Here is a 21,052-nt window from a genome sequence, read left to right on the forward strand (position 1 = left end):
GCGTTATAATTTCGATGCGGCACAGGTCAGCGTGAGACACATGGCAGGTCGCTGTGGCTGAGAGGAGAGCAACACGTCTCCCACGGTTATGGCTGCGGGAAGCCCCTGAGCGGTAGAGAAACTGACTGCCTCGCTTTGCCGGCTGGGCACTTACCTTTTAGTGTACAACTGCGCAGCAAAGACCCAGCAGTTAGAGAGAGAGAGCGAAAGAGAAAGAAAGAAAGTGTTTGTGTATGGGAAAGCCCGCTGCCTTCCCCGCGCTGACAGGTAAATTACCGTTCTGCCTCCCCCTGCAGATGGTGCTTTAGTGTCTCACGAATGAATTAATGAATAACCTGACTAAAGGCTGCACATGCGAGTCCACAATACATTTTAGTTTACCGCCAGCACTGCCAAAGAAGCAGAGGCAGAGCAGTGCCCCCCCACACGCGTGCGTCTGGAGTCAGGGGAAGTGCGGAAGAGTTCACGGTGTTCACAGCTGAGGATGTGAGGGGACGATAGATTTACTGCAGGCTCCTGCAGTGAAGTCTGGGGTTGGGATTGGGACTAGGATCATCCATTGTGGCAGAACGTGTGTATGGGTGCGTTACTGCAGGGCGACCCCCCGGCAACGGAAGTCCTGTCACTATGCAAATGACTCCTAATAGCAAAAGAACTTGTGCACAGGGCTGAAAGGTCATAAATGAATAAAATACATATTCAGTTCTATTTGGCCACAGCTCAGTGATCATCTACTCCACTACGCTGCTTGTCAATTATTGGTGGGTGTGTGCGTAAATGTATTGTACCTGTTCATCAATCCCTTACACCAAGTTAAGAATCCGTTATGTGGTTAAGAGTCAATAGGTGAGGCCATATGAGGAGAATATGCATAGCCAGAGAGCCAAGGTCACAACACCAGCCCGAAGTTTTAATATGCTTATCAGCAGGACTGCTGTCGGTGCGTGAGTTATGTGCTTAGCTTAGTGACCCTCCCTGCATTATGAGGCATTGATGTGCTGCTTGTTTATCAGTATGGCTGTATGTACACCACATCACATCATTCAACCCAGCCACGGAGACAGCAGGAAAAGTGAGAGAGCCAGAGAGAGAAAAAAAAAAGAACGAGAGATTCTGCATTACACATCACCCTTATGTCACAAAACAGTGAATTTACTTTTGTCTATCCTCACAAATGTAAAACATTTTAGAGATTAGAGAAACAAGAGAAATGGAGAGAGGTTAGGAAAAGGGGCGAGGTGTGCCCGGGAAGAAGAGTGGGGGGTGCAGAAAGGAAGGCAGCAGTCTAAGTGCTCTCCTCTCGCTTCTTCTCAGAGAGCAAAAAGGCCAGGGCAGCTTCAGCTCTCATAAAAGCCTTTTAAACATCTCCCCTGCAAGAACATGGGGCCAGCCGAGCCGCAAGGCACGGGCTCCCAGCATGGTGTGGCACGCCACTACCACCAGGTGCCACTCTGCAGACGCCAGCTGCTGCCCTGGAGTTTTTAGGAAGGTGTTCGTTAACGAAAGGAAAATAAGATGCGGAACTCTCATTTATAGACAAGGTGGGAATTTAGAAGCCATTCTGTTTAAGTGACCTTTAAAGTGTAAATGGATTTACTCTGGAAGTTCAGTTTAGAAACCCCCAAAGCACAGAGCTACTGTCTTACTCAGTTAGAAGGTGCTGAATCCACGATCTACCAATAATTACAAGGTAAACAAAGTAATTATAGCCGAAAAGCATATTTCTTTATGCTTTCGGAAATTTACGTCTGCAGTAAGAGCTCCGACCATGAAGACAACAAACACTACTTTCTTTATCTTAAGAGCAAACCAAATGGCGTGATCATTTTGCTCTAAAAGTGCGTTGCTTGAGTTTTGTGATTTACACCAGACAATTTATTTTACAGAACCGCCGGACGCACTTTCAGATTTTAAACGGGAACTATAATCACCAGTGTGTTCACTGTAGCACTTATTTCGCTCACCATTTAGTGGCACCTGATTACAACCGGTCTGTTCGAGCATGACCCTCTCGCGCTGAAGTACACGCGCGCTCGGGGTCCTTTGCAGCTTACATGCCTCGTCTTATAACACTTCCAGGGTAATCTTGGACACGTTTTCTTGAACAAAACATTTGAACGAGCGCGTAAAGATGAATGAAAAATACACCTGTTAATGAATTCGTCGCTTGCAGTGCAAATGGCGGCGTTGTAAAGTGGGAGTATTCCTTCGCCAGATCTATGACAAGCATTCTCACAGAAGCGCGCAAAAGAGCTCCCTCATAAACTGTATAAAATAGTGCGCGTAAGATCGAAAAGGACGTTTGCGTAAAGCTTGCCATCTGGAACGAATTCCCCGTATTAAGCTATGCGCCCCGTCTTAGTCTTTAATAATAGGGTTAAGATAAATGCAATACGCTAGCCTGAACTGACGTTCGAAAAATATTCATAGGTTAACTACTGAGCAGCCTATTACATATAACGAACACTTTCATAAAATGTCTGGGGGGAGCGTGAAGTCTATTAAAGGCTTCTGTTTGCTGTGCTGAAAACCCATTCGACTCGTGAAAGCAGTCCCTTTGATCACGAACTGATACGTTGCATCAGGTGTGCTAGCAAAAGAATAACCACAAACCCATGCAGCGCCAATGCAATATGGAGAAAGACAGACCAAAGTGCACGTTCCACAAACCGGCCAAATCTGTGCCTTTACAATGACGTTTCAGAAAGCTCACTGCCTGGGTTGAATTAGGTCGCATACAGGCCTTCACGACGCTCCCCGTCAGCTCCGAGGACTTCGACGAGACCACCTCCAGGTGAGAGCCCTACTGGTTAATTAAACGAAATTCACTTAACGCTCGGTCCCCTCACGTATCCTGGATAAATGGAAATCAAGTGCGTTTGCTCTTTCGCGTAGTCGTTGCCTGACATCTTGTGGTGGCTATTGTAATAAAATCTCCACAAATACACGCCCCCCCCCCCCCCCCCCCAAAAAAAAAAAAAAAATTTAAAAATAAATAAAATAAATAAATAAATAAATTTTAAAAAGCGTTATATGTGTGCGTGATTTTTGTTGTTGTTGTTAACTGAATTGTGTGCTCCAACATATATACGTGGTTTCTTTGCTGTGAGTTGACTAAATGCTTCCCCTTTACCGCCGGTTGGTACGACCATCCGATTAATTGGAGTCTGAAAGCGCGCCCCCGCTCCCGGTGTTGGTCCAATAGCCCCGTCAAAGAAGCTGAAAGACAAACGGAGTTCTGAAAATGGAGAGAGACCAGCAGGTGAGCAACACAAAGCCTGTTTGTTTTCGTGTTGACTTCTGCCGCGCGGTGCAGGCTTAACCAAGTTGGCGACTGAGGCACACGCTTGCTTGTTCACAATGCGTGTAGCATACAGTCATTCCAAGACGTTTAGCTTGAAGACGACATGTTATAACGCTTAGGAGTTGGGCCTATTTTAAATTTTACTCCAACCCAGATTAGCGGTGAGTTTTGGGGCTGGTAGAGGGAAGGGAAGCCTGTGAAGCACGTGGAGGAGACGCGAGTAAGACTCGCTCAGTTTTGCAGTAATCTTGCTGGTTTATTCGCTACTCTTGGAGTATTGTAGACAGTTTATACATGAACTGTAGAAACATCCAAAACTCATTACACGTTACTAGAGGACGTTACTTTGTCCAGTAATGTCCGTCATGTACAGCATAAAACAAAACCTCCTCTGCCTGGCATACATGTAAACGTAATCTAAAGAGACTACACACATTACTGACGTTACAATATCTGTTCACGCATTAATTACACATTTATATGCTTGAAAGCTGCACCGACAACCCCCCCCCCCCCCACCCCTTTATATTTTGTTCTAACAATATATAAGGGGGTTAGCTGTGAAATGAGCGTGCACTGTCTTTCAATTGATCATTTTATCTGAATTTCATCATCTGAATGATGTAATCCCACCGCACCCCCAGGTTTTGAGCGCACAGAGACGGAGGTCTTTTGAAGACTGGCTTGAGACAACATCCATCACCTTGACACAGGTTAATGGTCAACGAAAATATGGCGGTCCTCCTACGGGTATGTGGAATTGAATGTCTGACCTGCTGCGGGTCATGCATTAGCAGCCGCCTGCAAACTAACCATGCCTTTTCAATTAACGCCTGGCCCTCGGCTATTGGCTTTCAGAGACGTTTCAGAGAACGTGAATAAGAATCGCATATGGAGAGGGCTGAGACGAATCAGACATTTTCTTTGTGATTAAGGCTCCAAGCAAACTTAATGGAAGCCCATAGAAAGTATTACCATGTGTGAAAAATCATTTATCAGTGCTGTGACTCTTTGACTGTGCCTCTAGTTCAGGGTAATTAGACAGCACTTAACAATGGCCAAAAGGTCCAGGTTTACCACCAGTTATAGTAACTGGTCAGCAAACTGCATCCCTGAGCGTTGTTCTATCACTTGAGACGATTATGTTCCATGTGCCTTAGCTAGAGACTCAGAGGCTGAAGTTATAATGTAAATAAACTGAAAGCTTTTCTGTCCGTCCCCTTAAGTGCTCTTGGTTTAAGAGTCTTAAATGCCGACGCTGGAGGGCTTTGGTGTTGTCTGAGCGCTGGCAGAGTGAAGGCAGTTCTGCAGATAATGAGGAACTTGCTTTGAGAACATGCAGCCCTCTGCAGCACTTTGAGTCCATGGGATGGGAGGTTGGATGTGCACTTCTGTTGAAGTTTTGTTTTTTAAGTGCTTATTCTTTGGAAGGTGTTTGTTAGTTGTGTTCAGTTTTGGATAAATTTGTTATAGTTTATACTGTTATATTTTATGTTTGTTATATTGGTATGCTTGTGTTTGTTAAATGACTCCACTGTTCGTTCATGTGAAGAGATTTGTTTGAAAGGTTGAAGGGATGTGGGTGAAAATAGAAGGCAAATGGTGTTTACAGTTCAGTCTTTTGGTTCAGAGCCTTTTGCTAGATGTAGTGGTGTTATAATAAATTTACTCTTGCATCTCAAAATCAATACTGTACATGGTTGTATTTGTGCTGAAGGTGATGAGCCTATCACAGCACAGCAGGTGTGTTCCTGTTTGAGGAGGTGGTTAAGCAGAGGTAACCAATGCTTCTGCATGCCGCCTTTACGCAGTTTGCACTTTCAGTTGCTCTTTGGAGATACACACATTTTGTTGGGCACCGTAATGTAGCCATAAGACTTTCTCATTGCTGAAACCTCGAGAACAATTTAGCAATTGGCTGTGTGTCACACACATTTGAGAATAGTTTCAGCGAGTTGTCACTAATTGGTTTTATTATGTTTTGTGTGATTTGTTGTACAACCAATGGTAAAGTGTTAACATGTTTGAAGGAGAAGACTTCCATTAGGCTAGGGATGGAATGTGTACCAGTGTTCCTATTAAATGTGTTTTACTGGATGAGGCAGGTTTTCCAGTGAAACTCGTTATTCTAAGCTCGGCTGCGTGTGAACAGGAAGTCTCATTAAATGGAGTTACGTTTTAATGCCTGAGATTAATCAAACCGGGACGAAAGGTTGCGATGTCTCCTCACTGGTCACATCCACATCGCTGCTGGGTTCTCATCATTGTTTTATTTCATGTTAACTCCAATATGTGTTGTTTGGTCATGGAAATTGTTTAAGGGCAAAAATTGCAGAAATCAGCCCTGGAATACGTTGTTTTTTCCAAGACGCATGGCCCTTTGGACATGCAGTTCTTCTTTTGTCGTCTGCCGTGTTTTGGCTGCAGCTGCTGTATAAAACGCTTTCACCTGCACAGCAGACGTTGATGTGATTAAGTAACACAGACTTGCTACATCAGCGTGTGTCTCTTAAATGAAAGTGTTTTTGATGTATTATTTAAGGGTTAATTTGCCCCAGAGTACTCAGTTAAAAACAGATCAGTCTGACATCACATCCTTTCTGCTAGAACAGATAGGTGATATATTGTACTACAAGATGAATTATAATGTTTGTATTGTCAAACGGCCCTGTGTTTTCCACACGTCTGGCAGATAAAAAGCACAAGATTCTAGTTGTGGCATAAGAGTTTGTCTAATATGAGACTTTGAACTTCTTTTCCTTATCCCCCTCCCCTCCTACCCTTCTCTCTCTCTTTCTCCCCTCCTACCCTACTCTCTCTCTATCTCTCTATCTATCTATCTATCTATCTATCTATCTATCTATCTATCTATCTATCTATCTATCTATCTATCTATCTATCTATCTATCTATCTATCTATCTATCTATCTATCTATCTATCTATCTATCTATCTATCTATCTATCCTGTTTGTTCCGCCGCTCTACCAGGCTGGATAGGTCCTGCTCCCGGCCCAGGCTGCGAGGTCTTCATCTGCTGTATCCCACGGAACATGTTCGAGGACTGCCTGATCCCGCTTTTCCAGATCGTGGCGCCGCTGTACGAGTTCCGCCTGATGATGAACATCAGTGGGCAGAACCGTGGCTTCGCCTACGCCAAGTACGGGCGTACCATGGACGCCGAGGCCGCCATCCGGGCCCTGCACCTGCACCCACTGCAAGGCGGCGTGCGCCTCGTCGTCAGGCTGAGCACAGAAAAGAGACAGCTGTGTCTGGGGGAGCTGCCAGCCGGCGTGAGTGAGGAAGCGCTGCTCAACATGCTGCGCGTGGTGTCGGACGGGGTCACAGGGGTCATCGTGAGGGAGGCCGGGCCCAGGGGCAGGGCAGCCTCTGCCCTGGTGCTCTACTCTTCACACTACACCGCTTCCATGGCCCTGAAGGTGCTGGTGCAAGGTACGCAGAGGGGTGCAGGTGTGGTCGTGGCTAGCAGCTGGGGGCGGGATTAGCCGCATGGGCATGGTTAGTTTTTCCCAATTCCGATACACACTACTTTATTAGTCTTCCCACAACTATGGTCAAGTTGCATGGCACTCAGACACTTTCTGTGTTCAGATGATAATGAAGCATATAAAAGATGAGAGATTTTGAAAGGTTTACTAATGCTGCATTTAAGATTATCATATTTTTTGTCTTATTAAGGAGAGATGGAGATAATATTCGTATGGTTTACTAAGGTGATGTGGAGATTATATCAGTATGGTTTGCTAAAGGGAGATTGGGTTTATAATATTACTGTGGGTTTGCTAAGGTGACAGTAGAGCTTGTAGTATCAGTATGGTTTGCTAAGGCCAGAGAGGATCTTGTAGTAGTGAGCACACAGAACCCTCTATGGTGACACAGACTTGCGTCCAGGCTCATAAGTGATGTCAGCTAGTTCATTACTACACTGAGCAACTAGAGAAACTGGTGAGAAGTTCACGGAAGCAAGTCCCAGAAAGTATGCTTCTTAAATGTACTTCAAAACTGTATTTAAAAAAAAAAAAAAAGGTTTTAACTTTTTGGTTCCAAGCTTGCTCCTGGTTCAGATCCCAGACTACAGCTGTGTCAAACCCTCCAGAGCACTAAACAAGCCCTGCGTAAGGTGTTGGAGGCTTTACGGCGGCTTCTGGTTCGGCTCGTCACACTGCGCTGTGAAGAACGGGGTACCTGCAGAGTACGTCACGCTGAGCAGATCTTCGCCTGATGAGTCTAATTTATGATGATCTAATTTTTGATAATTGGATGAAAATAAAGAATGCGACTGTGCCATATCATGACACAACAGTGGTGGTGAAAATAATTAAGGCCTTGCAAAGAGCAATCAAAATCTCAACATAGCTCACTGACTAGCAGAACAGGATGGTGGGAATGATTCAGATTCAAATTCTTTTTCTTTTTATACCTAATCTCATGAGGGAATTCATTACAGCTATGTGAACATGCAACTATAGATCTTATTTGATTAAAATACAGTAACTACAAATGCATATAGTTGCTTGTATTTTCTGTTGCTTTAGCACAGTGTCCTTATGGGTTACATACATTCCACTGTCCAAAAGTGAAGGCACTTTTAATTCTAAGAGTTAACAAAAGTGGTAAAATTCTAAAAATGAATATTAAACAGCCAAAACCAGGGAGGAGTGTCCCAAGAGCAGGAAGGGAGCACACACTTGGCTACATTCCCTGCTTCAGAACACCTGTTTGAATTCTTGAATGGACTGATGATTAGTTTATGGATTGAATCAGACGTGTTTGAGCAACTCATCACACACAGACGTAAATTGCAGTTGGAGAGTATGTGTCCGTGTGCGGGATTAAAGACAAGTGCTGTTCTGATTTAACATACAGAAGTGTCCCATGGGCAGGTGTGGGCGCCCCTGCGTCTTCTTAGCTACGTTTGCATTGGCATTAGATCTGGTGTGATCTGGGAAACGGCCCCCAGCTGTAGCAATCAGCATGGGTCTGACGATAGTAAAATGTCAGCCCTTGTTTCGCATCAGATACTCGCTGACTTCCCGATGAGCCAACGTATGCATCTCAGGCAGGTGCAATAGCTAGTTCATGCCAATGTGGGCACTTTCCCACATGCCGTGATGTTGACATGTGCCACTGATTTTGAGGAGCGCAGTGACTGCGTTGGCATAAATTGTATCTGAACGGTGCTCCTGTTTAGGAGTTGATGCACCAGATTCAGGTGAGGTTATTGCTCGGAAAACGAGGCTTCCTTGTAGGTGGGATGTGTGTTCCTTGCTGGGAAGGGATCAGTAGGGCAAACGCTGGGATTACAGGGAAGTCTGCAGGAAGAGTGCATTCTTCTCCAATCTGTTATCCTCCACGTCATGAGACAGGTTAGTTTTACCTTACTGATGATGTGGTGTTGCAACAGTAATCCTGCTCAGTACGAGAGGAACCACAGGTTCAGACATTTGGTGCGTGTGGGATTATGACTGAATGCCTCCAAATCAGAATCCTCCCTATGCGTAACAATACCGCAACACTTTGGTTGGTCCTCCACGTCCCCCGTTTTTGAAAGGTAGTAAAACTGGTGTTGAAGCTCTATAAAATGGGAGTGTTGCTGTACTGAGTTTTGACCTGCTTTCAAGTTACAGGAGAGAAATATCTCAATTTCTTCCTTCAGGGTCCTTTTGTAACAGAAACTATAATGAGAACCAGGTTCGTACATTATTTTCTACATTCTCTACGTTCTTTTCACCTTCTCCTCAGCCTTCAAGAAGCAGTTTGGCATCTTCATCACTGTCCATTGGTTGTCCGGCAGCTCCAAGCCCAGACATTACGAGCGTGAAGAAGTTGGTGCCCTCGCCTATCCAGGTCCTACACCTGTCGGCCAGGCTCTTCTCACACCCACGTGCTTCCAGTCGGTGAGGGCAGCCTCCCACGACCCCCACCCACAGCACTTCTCGCGGTCGTGCAATGCTGTGGGCTGCCTGCGTCGGGTGTGTGAGCTGTATGGGTTCGGCGTGCCACTCTACGACGTGCGCTATCACACCAACACCAATGGCTTTCTCTGCGTCACCTACAGCGTGCTGGTACCAGGGTTACCCAAACCGTTCTGCGGTGCTGCCAAAGTTTTCCCCTGCCCCAGCACCAACACCATGAAGGATGAGGCCCACCACATCGCTGCCAAACAGGTCCTCAAGGCCATGGGTCATGCCTAGAGTTACTGCTGTTACTTCTCAGTTTAAATAAGCTTGGTTCATTTTGTTGTTTGAATTTTCATATTTACTGATGTTTTATGTTATATTTTTTCTTAAGTTGTATAATGTTTTAATTATCCAGTAAGAGTTTACAGTTTGTAAAGGCTTTTTGTGGTTTTTGCATGTAGATGAGTTCACAATTTTGACTGTGTTGCACATTAAAAAAGAAAGTTGTTGGATACATTTCTCCCTCTTTTCCCTACAGATATTAAAAATGTTCTCATTGACTGAGGGGGGGGGGGTTACACCTGTCAAAGCGTAATGCAGGTGTCCTAATGTGAGCTCGGGCAGGACAGAAACCTCCCATGGAGCAGAACAGCAAAAGCCCGTTTGATTTTCATTTTCAGTAGGTATACAGACTGTGAAAGTGGGGCTTCACAATCCTTCTGGCTTTTTGGGTTTTAAGCAGGAAGTGTCAGAAAATTTACCACAGGGATAACTGGCTTGTGGCGGCCAAGCGTTCATGGCGACGTCACTTTTTGATCCTTCGATGTCAGCTCTTCCCATCATTGTGAAGCAGAATTCACCAAGCGTTGGATTGTTCACTCACTAACGGAACGTGAGCTGGGTTTAGACTGTCATGAGACAGGTTAGTTTTACCCTACTGATGTGTTGGTTCAGACATTTGGTGCGTGTGCTTGGCTGAGGAGCCACTGGTGCGAAGCTACCAACTGGGATTATGAATGACTGCCTCCAAATCAAAATCCTCCCTATACGTAACAATACCGCAGCACTTTGGTTGGTCTGAATTAGGCAGGGACTCCCTTTTGGGGGACCCCAGTGAGCAAAGACGCATGTGAACGGACCAGGGATTCAGCTGCAAGGGGGCTGCACTCTCTGGTCGCTGCAAAGCATGTTTGTGGAGAACCTGGTGCTAAATGACCTTTAAATGACCTGATTCTGGGCCAGGTTCTTGTGAGTGGCAGAGCAGCTACGCTGCTGCGATCCATTGAAAATTAGCCCTTGATCCAAGATAAGAGGTTTAGCCCAAGGAGGGGGGCTTAAGTGTGGTCCCTAAAGGGTGCGCTGCATTCCTGGAGGTCTGGAGCTCCGGAATGTAGAGTGGGACAGGGTGAGGAGGGTGTCCAGGTGAGTATGTGGTATGCTGGGCATGAGTGATGGAGTGTAGTGCCCCAGAGGTGTGGCTGTTCCATAAAGGGAAATGGTGTGTAGTCTGTCTGGGAGAGGATGCAGATTGGTGGGCATGAGTGATGGAGTGCAGTGCCCTGGAGGTATGGATGTTCCATAAGGGGAAATGATGTGGGAGTGTGCCCAGGTGAGGATGCACTTAGTCGAAGCTTTCTCTCTCCTCCTGCCGTATACTCCCCAACTCATTGCAGGGCCGACGCAGAGCATGTGGCCGCACGTTTGCTTGCAGCGTCCAGTATTAGTATATCCTATACTCACAAACCCCATTCAAACGCCCAGCACAGCTGTCAGAGGGGGTGTGTGACTGTCGATCCACAACAGGTGGTAGTAACACTGAAATAACTTTTTTTAAAGCCAGAATTTACAGAATTTATTTTTCACATTACATTCTATATTACATAAAGTCATTTACTTCAGATCTCAAGGCAGAGCTGTCTACTGTATGGCAAATAATACATTGTTAATACAGATTTTTTTTTTTGTATTAATAGGTTAATAATATTAGTTTTATTCGATCAAGTAGGCTAACGCTGGGTATTGTTAACACCATCAACTACAATGTTTTTATTTACTTACTTTTATTTACATTCTGAGTGTAAAAGCTCATATTTAAGTAAACATTTACATAAAAGATTCACGATCTTTCATTATGCCTGGGCATACAGAGAAACCGTTTTCTCAATGCGTCAGTCCGGCGGGATCCCAGAGTTTAGAGCGTGGACCCCTTCAGTCCCCCGGTAGCCGTTACTAGAGCTGAGCTCAAGACCTGCACCACTGGGTTGAGCTCCGGTCCCGGTGACCTAGATGAGCAGGTGTGTTCGTGTAGACCCGGCAGTACTGATCTGCTCACAGGCCGCGCGCAGCACTTTAACTCAGAAGGGTCGGAGATGTGTCGTCATCACAAGCACGAGCGCAACTCTCAGCTGTCTTAATATCTGTCCCGTCTGACTCACGGACCGGTACCCGCGAATCGATGGGACGACCCCCTTTAATATCGAAGTATATATCTCGGTAAGGTTTGCACATGTGCAAAGGAGGGTTTAAAATGAATAACAGATTATAATGTTGACAGAAAAATCTGCAGGGGTGTACCAAGATGTTTTGATACGTGGCCCGTTTCAGCGTCTCAGGAGCTCGCTCGCTCGCTCGCTCTCTCTCTCTCAGAATTATCTAAATGGAACCTAAAACAAACCGAACTTGGTAACATCCGCGGTACGCTTGATTTGTGCACGAGGAAAACAAAGCGGCTGCGTTTGGCGTTTTTACGGCGAACCTCACGCATCTTGTACAAATCTAACCTGAGGCGACTCTCCAAAACACAAACTGGAGAATAACGGCTGCGCGTGAGACTGGGATTGTTCAGCAAAATTTGTCTACTCCATGCTGATCTCCCCAGTTTTGTGCAATTTTTATGTCACTTCTGTTTTTGTTGTTAAAAAATTCGTGGCACTTCTCTGTAAAAACCGATGGCAGGATACGGTTTTACCAGACATTGACCACTAGATGGCAGCACAACGCTATTGTTTACATTTACGGTATTTAGCTGACGCCTTTTTCCAAAGCGACTTACAACTTGAGTAATTGAAGGTTAAGGGCCTTGCTCAGGGGCCCAACAGTGGCAGTGGTGCGGCTTAAACCAGCAACCTTCCAATTACAAGTCCAGTACCTTAACCACTGAGCTACCACTGCTATCAGTCACATCCACATGTGACAAGCACACGTGAGAATAAGTTGCACATCAGAGGAGTGCAGCAGCCGGCGAGATGTAAAGGGGAGAGCAGTGCCGAACTGTCTTACTAAAGCAACAGCCTCTAAAATCTAATTAAAGTCTGGTAGATTAAAGCACATTTTGTATAGTTAACCTACGTATTACGTTGGTTTACCATTTTAAATCTGTTTATTATTAAATATGACTGTACAGTAAATGCCTAAAACGCTTGTGCTCTCATAATACTCTAATTGCACTGTTTGTGTGTGTATGGCATTACAACCTCAAAACTACATTACTCTGCCACACATTACAACCTCGCAACTACATTACTCTGCCTCTCATTACTACCTGTCAATTACATTACCTCACATTACTACCTCACAATTACATTACTCTGCCTCACATCACTACTTCACAATTACTTTATTCTGCCTCACATTCAGGGTTATCCTGGAGGGTAGGGGCTATTAATCAGTAACACTGAATAAAGCTACACATTATTAATGTATTCTCATCACGTCATTACTTCTAATCTGGGATTTTGTTAAGTGTCTGCATCTGTCTCTCAGGTGATCATGAGGCAAAGGGGGTTCCCCCCCTGCTTGTAATGTGAAAATAAAGCTCCAAATGTTAGGACTCACAGACCTGAGCATTCTTTCTCTTAACATGTATGACCCTACAAATGACCTTAATTTACAAAGGATGTGATAGGTTAGAAACACGGTATTGTATTTGTAAAAAGATGTGATAGGTTAGAAACATTATTATTAAATACAACCTGTACAGTAAACACCTAAAACATTTAGGCTAATGCTCTAACTGCACTGCGTGTGTGTCTGTTCATATGAGTACATTATGTGTACAAATATTGTATGTATTCAAAGACTGGGGGAATACCCATACACACATCATGTACACACTCTAGGTAGTAGATGAGCTCAACTGAACAGAAGGAGTGAGAGTGAGAGGAGAAAGAAGAGAGTGAGAGACAGTGAGAGAAGAGAAGAGAGAGAGTCAGCTTCACAACTACATTACTCTGCCTCACTTTACTACCTCACAACTACATTAATCTGCCTCACATTACAACCTCACAACTACATTACGCTGCCTCACATTACTACCTCACAACTACATTACCTCTCATCAGATAAATATTTAGAGCTAGAGATAAAAACCTGTTTATCATGTGTGTGTTCCATCAAATCCTTTCTGTGGTGACTGATGTTATGCTGTAATCGATGTTGTTGAAACTAACACAAGGATCTATTGCGACTTTGTCTCCTAACTGCTCTTTCCAAATCTCTCTCTCTCTCTTTCCCTCTCTCTCTCTCTCTCTCACACACACACACACACACACACACACACACACAGCAATAACCGTCTGTAACCTGTTTACTAATACTAATCATTACCACTGAACTGTTAAGACTGATCTATGACCAAACTACGTGGCTCAGCATGTAAACAGCACCGATTATTCCAATTACTTTAATTACAGAACGTGCTTTGTGAAAGATATGCTGAACTAATGAATAAGTCTCTAAACAGGCCTACGGGGTCTTAGTCCATTAAGCCCCACTTCCCTGCTACAGTCTTCACGTCATTTTGCCTAAGTGTGGCCTTTAGCCTACAGCGCAGGGCTGCACTCATTAGAATAGACTATGTGTGACAGCCACCAAGATCAGGCCGGTTACCGGGGTCTGAGCCACGGTCACAGGGGCCCGGTTAGTCAGATGTGAGACACTGCTGTTGCATGTACAGTGCCATCTCACGACCCTTGAGTCCCAAACGCATCGCACATCAACGTAAAAACGTCATACCTAAGCGACGTCTAGAGAGTTGCAGGTGAGACGTGGAGTTCTGGAGAAGGATGAAGTGTGGGTGTGTAACCGGTCCTGCGGGGTAAGAGCTGATGGATGGGATTAGGAAATAATCTCCTTCCGCCTCCGAGTGCCAGCGGTGGTTATTAAAAACGTAATCATGAGCAACAGAGGTAACTGTGCACGTCTTGCTTCCGGTATCATTTTTTGATGTTACCAAGGAAACAAGTGACTTGAAGTCCCCTACAGATTCCATATGATGACGTGAACTGCTTCAGAAAACATCACAGATCATAAGTCCAACTTCCCCAAGACCGGATAATTGTACAGTGGCATACCTCACTCTGTTCGGGGTAAGTGGATTGAATAGCGGGACAGGTTCTAAGGGGTGATTCGTCCTCCTTCGGAGTGTCGGTCACAACGCAGGAGTGTTAGTGGTGATATTAAACGATGGATGTTCCAACACTAGCACATTCACTAAGCACATTAATATACAGACTCAGGGTTGTTGCTTACAGACAGAAGGTTCTGTATTTGAGGTGTATGACATGAGAAGTATGTGGATGATATGAAGTGGGAAGTATATTATCAGAAGTATGAGAAGTATGGTCTGGAAGAGAGAACAGAACATATAGAACAATAATAATTCCATCACTATAAATGCTAGGCATTCATATGCAGTCATATTCATGGAGAATCAACTATACAGTATGAACGTACTGTAAGTACTTAGGTTGTCCAACACCACCTTCTAGGAGGGGGATGCAGTACTGCTCCTCTATTCTAACAGGAGAAGTTCCAGCTGGACACAAAGCTAAAGCTGTGCTAAGTAACATCATATATATTACACACATCACGACTAACAATTCAGCCCACACTAATGTTGCCTCACAGCATTACTAGAGGAATCATAGAGAGGAATAATAGAATAATAATTACAGTATTGAATTAGCAATTCAGTAAGATAATTCTGTAATGTGTTTACAACAGTCAATTCTCAGTAATAACTCACTCACTCACACACACATTCACTCACACTATCGCTCCTTCACTTCCTCCTCTTGTGTGAAAAAACAAGACATCACTGCACTTTAATGTGTGTGGAGATAAGTAAATAAATGCCCTGTCATTCATCTCACAGAGATGAGAAGATTTCCACGCATCTGTGGTTCTGTCGAGCAATTTGCTTCTCACAATAAACCTAGCGGGGTTTCAAACCTGCAGATCTGCAGACAGAATCAAAGTTCAAAGTTGCTTTGTCATTTCAGCTATATGCAAGTACACAGCAAAAATGAGACAATGTTCCTCCAGGACCATGTTGCAACAGAAAACAACAGTGCAACAGACAACACGTTACACAAGTGCAAACAATCCAATACAGATAGACAGTGCCATTAGACAGTGACAGTCCAATACAGATAGACAGTGCAATTATTTAGTCCAGTACACAGCACTGGGAATATGTAAAGTGGGTTGTGCATAGGAATCAGTGACATGCTATACTGAACATAGCAGTCACCGGTAGCAGCAAGAACATTTCAGAGTACAGTGCTGGTTTAGTACAGTACTCTAGCAGCAAGTAGGATAATATGCAAGACTGCAACAGGAGTGCATATTGTTTGTGTGAAGTTCGACTAATCCGATGCAAAACAATGTGTAGTATATGGATATGTATATATGTATGTGTGTGAGTGACTGTGTATAAGCATGTGTGTATGTATAAAAGTGTCAATTTTTGGAATCTGAATTCGGATTGAAGTTAGCCAGAGTTCAGGAGTCTAATGGCTTCTGGGAAGAAGCTGTTGCACAGTCTGGAGGTGCGGGACCGGATGCTGTGGTACCTTCTTCCAGATGGCAAAAGGGTGAACAGTTTGTGTGAGGGGTATTTGGGGTCTTTCACCATGGCTTTTCGGATGCAGCGTGTTGTGTAGATGTCTGTGATGGAGGGAAGAGAGACCCCAATGATCTTCTCAGCTGTTCTCACTATTCTCTGGAGGGTCTTGCGGTCAAAGACGGTGCAGTTGCTGCAGTGTACTGGTGAATAGAGGTCTTAGATCATTGTACTGGTGAATAGAGGGCTTAGATTATTACAGTGTACTGGTGAATAGAGGGTTTAGATCACAGTAGTGTACTGGTGAATAGAGGGCTTAGATCACTTCAGTGTACTGGTGAGAAGAGGACTTAGATAAGTGTACTGGTGAATAGAGGTCTTAGATCATTGCAGTGGACTGGTGAATAGAGGGATTAGATCAGTGTACTGGTGAAGTGAGGGCTTAGATCAGTGTAGTGGTGAATAGTGTAGTGGTGAGTAGAGGGCTTAGTTCAGTGTACTGGTGAATAGAAGGCTCAGCTCATTACAGTGTACTGGTGAATAGAGGGCTTAGGTCAGTGTACTGGTGAGTAGAAGGCTTATATCATTACAGTGTACTGGTGAATAGAGGGATTAGATCATTACAGTGTACTGGTGAATAGAGGTCTTAGATCATTGCAGTGTACTCATGAATAGAGGGATTAGATCAGTGTATTGGTGAATAGAGGGTTTAGATCAGTGTACTGGTAAATAGAGGTTTTAGATCATTGCAGTGGACTGGTGAATAGAGGAATTAGATCAGTGTACTGGTGAATAGAGGGCTTAAATCAGTGTACTGGTGAATAGAGGGCTTAGATCATTACAGCGTACTGGTGAATAGAGGTCTTAGACCAGTATACTGGTGAGTAGAGGGTTTAGATCACTGTAGTGTACAGGTGAATAGAGTGCTTAGATTAGTGTACTGGTGAATAAAAAGCCTCTAGATCATTACAGTGTACTGGTGAATAGAGGGCTTAATGCAGTGACTCTAACAGGTTCCTCAACCTGGTTCGATTAACCATGTATGGCTCACAGAGACTGTGATACATATAACATTCCAAGGTGTACTTAATTCTGAGCAAAATCTAACTAGCCTCATTACTACTGAACTATGAGGGGCCGTTTAGGGAGAAATCAGGGAAACACTAGCGCACACGCACACTACTTGCACATACATATGAAACACTTGTGCATACACATTAAACATTTTCACATAAATAGCCTACTTCTTACATTTGTATATAATCATTTAAACTTGCCCATTCAATCACTGGTGTGTAAACATAGAGTTGCACTATGCTTATGCATGTATGGGTGTGGCTGCGTGTGTGAAAAACAATTTTCAGTGTGCCCGGAAGTCATTTCATTGTAACTTCAAGACAGATATTTAATGTTTACAGTGTGTGTAATAGACTGTTTGAGCTACTAATATTAGGACAGTTATGACATTTGTGTAATAAGTAGTGCTTTCTATCTCTAAGTAGTGCTTCTCTTAATGACAAATGCAACTGTTTTCCCATATGTAATTGTGTGCTTTATATTGTTTGTAAGAACTTTGTCTTTTCATTTAGAAATATGCGGACTAAGTGCTCAGGTGACATTAGTGTGATAAAAATGTTCCCACCTATTATGGCTTAAAAGACAATTATCACCTCTCCCCAAATATCAATATCTCAATATGCTTTTGTGTTCCAGTTGTTTTATTTCCCTCTTTTTTTCCTTTTTATTTACTATATTGAACTGATTTGTGTCTTCTAAGTTAATTCGAGAAATGGAGGAATCCACCCAACAGGGTGGATCTGGACGCAGCGGAGCTGATCACAGTCAGCCTCTGGGTGAGTACAGAAAAAGAACTGCTAACTCATCTCAAAACAGCAATTATTAACACACTTTGACCATTAAAGTACACATGAAAGCATATTTACTGTACCTGTACTGTACCCTAAAACTAAGAGTTTAAAATGAGAAACCTTAAGACCAGTGGCGCCAGCCCGTACATGACCCTTGACCTTCCTATACAACCATACCGCCTGATGGACAGCAATGGGGGAAGTCATTTCAGATTCTCAAAACCTAACCGTATGTTTCCATGGCCTGGGTCCATGCGCGGCTATGCGGGAACACAAACATGATAGACATACAGTCATCTGTAGCCACACACATAAGTAATAAGCTTGTGATTTTGTCCACAACTTCATTTCTTTTGCTTGTTGTTAATTTTGATGCGTTCAAAATTAAGAACACTCTATCTCCGGATGAGAGAGAGACAAAGAGTTGTTGAAGCAATGTGCCACTGCTTAAAAACACTGGACAAATTCTATGTTGCCAACTCCAACCTGGAACATTCTGTAAATGTTCGGTCTCTATTCATCGATAACTGCATCTTGGTAAAACCTTCATTAAAACAGTAAATAACACAGAGATACATATGCAAACTACTCCATGAAACCACTAATATACTTATTTACCTTCCTACATGTATGATACCAGATACACACTTACCTAATGCAAACTTTTTTATTCAGGTCTAGTGAGACCTGGAAAAGAACAAAATGAGAACTGATTTGAGAACTAATGCTAAAAAGTGCACTACACAAATAAATTTATCGATGTTTTCTTAACAGCTAAAATGCAAACAACAAAAAATGAACTTTGACGATGACTTCAAGAGAACAATCAGGATTGCTTTCATGGGCAAATGGAATGAACTTCCTTCACTCAACTTCAGTCTGTAAAATTTCTGTAATACAAGTCTGTTCTTTACCTGAACTCCAGAGGTCTCCAGTGGGGCAAGTCAGGCTATTTGGATCCTCCCTGTGTATTGGATACTAAAGTTAGGGTTACAGAATATAGAAAAAAAATCATATTTTATCTGTAAAGAAAAAGAAAGATTCTGTAAAAGTTATGACAGCATATTGAAAATATGTGTAAATTCTGTAGAACTGCATAACCCATATAGAATTAGGGTTTCAGAATACAGAAAAAATATGTATATTCTCTTTAAGAGCATAGAAAGATTCTGTAAAGGTTCTGCTAGTGTACAGAAAAAAAAAATTTATTTTATCTGCCAGGACATAAAACGATTCTGTAAAAGATAATAAAAAATATGTAAAATACATACAACTTCTTACAAAGATTCTGTAAACTGAAAATGTAGAAAAAATTATTTCTAACCATAACTTTAATCTGTTTAATTTCTTCCTTTCAACACTTGCACTTGTGGAGGCAAGACATTTTTTCATTGCTTGAGAAATTACATTTTTTTTCTATAATCTCAGCAAACATATGTAATTCTTCTACTTTTTCCAAAATATTACATAATTTCTCTACTAAAGGTGGTTTTTTAAAAATAGAAACATTATGTAATGGAAGTAGTGCTATTACTGGATTTACATTTATATTTACGGCATTTAGCAGACACCCTTATCCAGAGCGACTTACAAAAGTGCTTTGTCGTTTACTCATAGAATATATCCTAGTACAGTACAGTAGGTTAGAATCAAACATACCAATGAACTAGAATACTGTAGAATACAGGAATGAATGCTGATACCTAAAAGTCCAAAAATACATAAGGTCTATCTTAAACAATGATAAGTGCTAGAAACAATAAGTGCTAGAGTTTGTTAAACAACATAATAATAAACAATAAGTACAATAAGTACTTATACAAGTACAAGTACTTGAACATTAATTTACTGTAATAATGTAATGTAACAAGTACATTATTGTACAATAAGTACAATAAGTCAATAAGGGAGCAGTGTCAGTTGTCCTTTAAATATTCTGCAAATAGATGGGTGTTCAGTCTGCGTTTGAAGACTGCAAGGGACTCTGCTGTCTGGACAGCAAGCGGGAGTTCATTCTACCATCTTGGAGCTGGGACAGAAAATAGTCTCGATGCTTGTCGTCCATGAGACCTGAAGCAAGGTATTTCAAGCCAAGCCGCACTTTAGGTTCGAAGTACTCGAGGTACGGCTCTGGCTTTGACCATCAACTTTATGTATGAAGGGGCTGAACCATTTTTATCTTTGTAGGCATGCATCAAGGTTTTAAATCTGATGCATGCAGCTACAGGGAGCCAATGAAGGAAGCGCAGCAGTGGAGTAATGTGTAAACTTCGGAAGATTGAAGACCAGTCGTGCTGCTGCATTCTGGACAAGTTGTACAGGTTTGATGGCTCTTAGAGGAAGACCAGCAAGTAGCGAGTTGCAGTAGTCTAGCTTTGAGATCACAAGAGACTGCACAAGCACCTGGGTAGTTTCCTGCGAGAGAAAGGGGCGAATCCTTCGTATGTTACAAAGGAGAAATCTGCAAGGCCGGGTTAGATTTGAAACATGAGTTGAGAACAACAACTGGTTGTGCAAAGTTATGCCCAGGCTACGGGCAGCTTCGGATGGTGATACCATGGAGTTCTCAAACGAAACTGTGAGGTCATGGTAAGGTTTGGGAGTACCTGGGATGTACAGAAGCTCAGTTTTACTGGAGTTGACCTTCAAGTTGTGGGCTGTCATCCGTGACGCAATGTCAAGCATGCTGAGATACGTCTGGAGACCTATGTGTCAGATGGTGGAAAAGAAAGAAATAATTGTGGTAGGAGAAACCAGAAAGTCTTTTGGAGAAAAATAAAAGTCTTTTATTAACTTGCCTCACTATGTTGTGAAGTTTTAGCAAAAATAATCATGCAAACTCGATGTATAGTGACTGATGACTTTGTGCGCCTTTGCAGAGGTGGAGATGTCTAGGACACCTAGTGGCAAATACTGTGTAGCGAATTAGTTATTTCATTTGTACACTCAAAACTGTTCAATTTATTAGACAAGACCCCGGTGAATAAGGAAATGTAGAGCATGACTGAAAATGAATCTGCTGCATACACATTATACACCCCAAAAATCAAAGGCATTTTTTTGTTTTTTGAAATTTTCTTCTGTATTAGATGAGCTGAAATGGAACCTAAATGAAGG

At 43.0% G+C, this 21,052-nt stretch overlaps 1 protein-coding gene across 1 annotated transcript; it reads left to right on the forward strand.

Moving 5' to 3' along the window:
• The first annotated feature begins 867 nt into the window (after positions 1-867).
• On the forward strand, positions 868-9,517 carry LOC118242669 (dead end protein 1-like). The gene is made up of 5 exons (XM_081701566.1): positions 868-888; positions 3,949-4,054; positions 6,294-6,755; positions 9,066-9,396; positions 9,445-9,517. The coding sequence occupies exons 1-5, from the start codon at positions 868-870 to the stop codon at positions 9,515-9,517; spliced, it is 993 nt and encodes a 330-aa protein (XP_081557692.1).
• The last annotated feature ends 11,535 nt before the right edge of the window (positions 9,518-21,052 follow it).

The sequence above is a fragment of the Electrophorus electricus genome, chromosome 18, assembly GCF_041902795.1.
Source record: "Electrophorus electricus isolate QZ-2024a chromosome 18, ASM4190279v1, whole genome shotgun sequence".
NCBI classification, from domain to species: Eukaryota; Metazoa; Chordata; class Actinopteri; order Gymnotiformes; family Gymnotidae; genus Electrophorus; species Electrophorus electricus.

What these genes read in the sequence shown, in the direction of transcription:
- LOC118242669 (XM_081701566.1), top strand. Translation starts at nt 868, where the DNA reads ATGCATAGCCAGAGAGCCAAG. An exon ending in ATATGGCGGTCCTCCTACGG is followed by an intron (nt 4,055 to 6,293) that starts GTATGTGGAATT and finishes CCGCTCTACCAG; the next exon opens with GCTGGATAGGTCCTGCTCCC. An exon ending in TACAGCGTGCTGGTACCAGG is followed by an intron (nt 9,397 to 9,444) that starts GTTACCCAAACC and finishes CCCCTGCCCCAG; the next exon opens with CACCAACACCATGAAGGATG.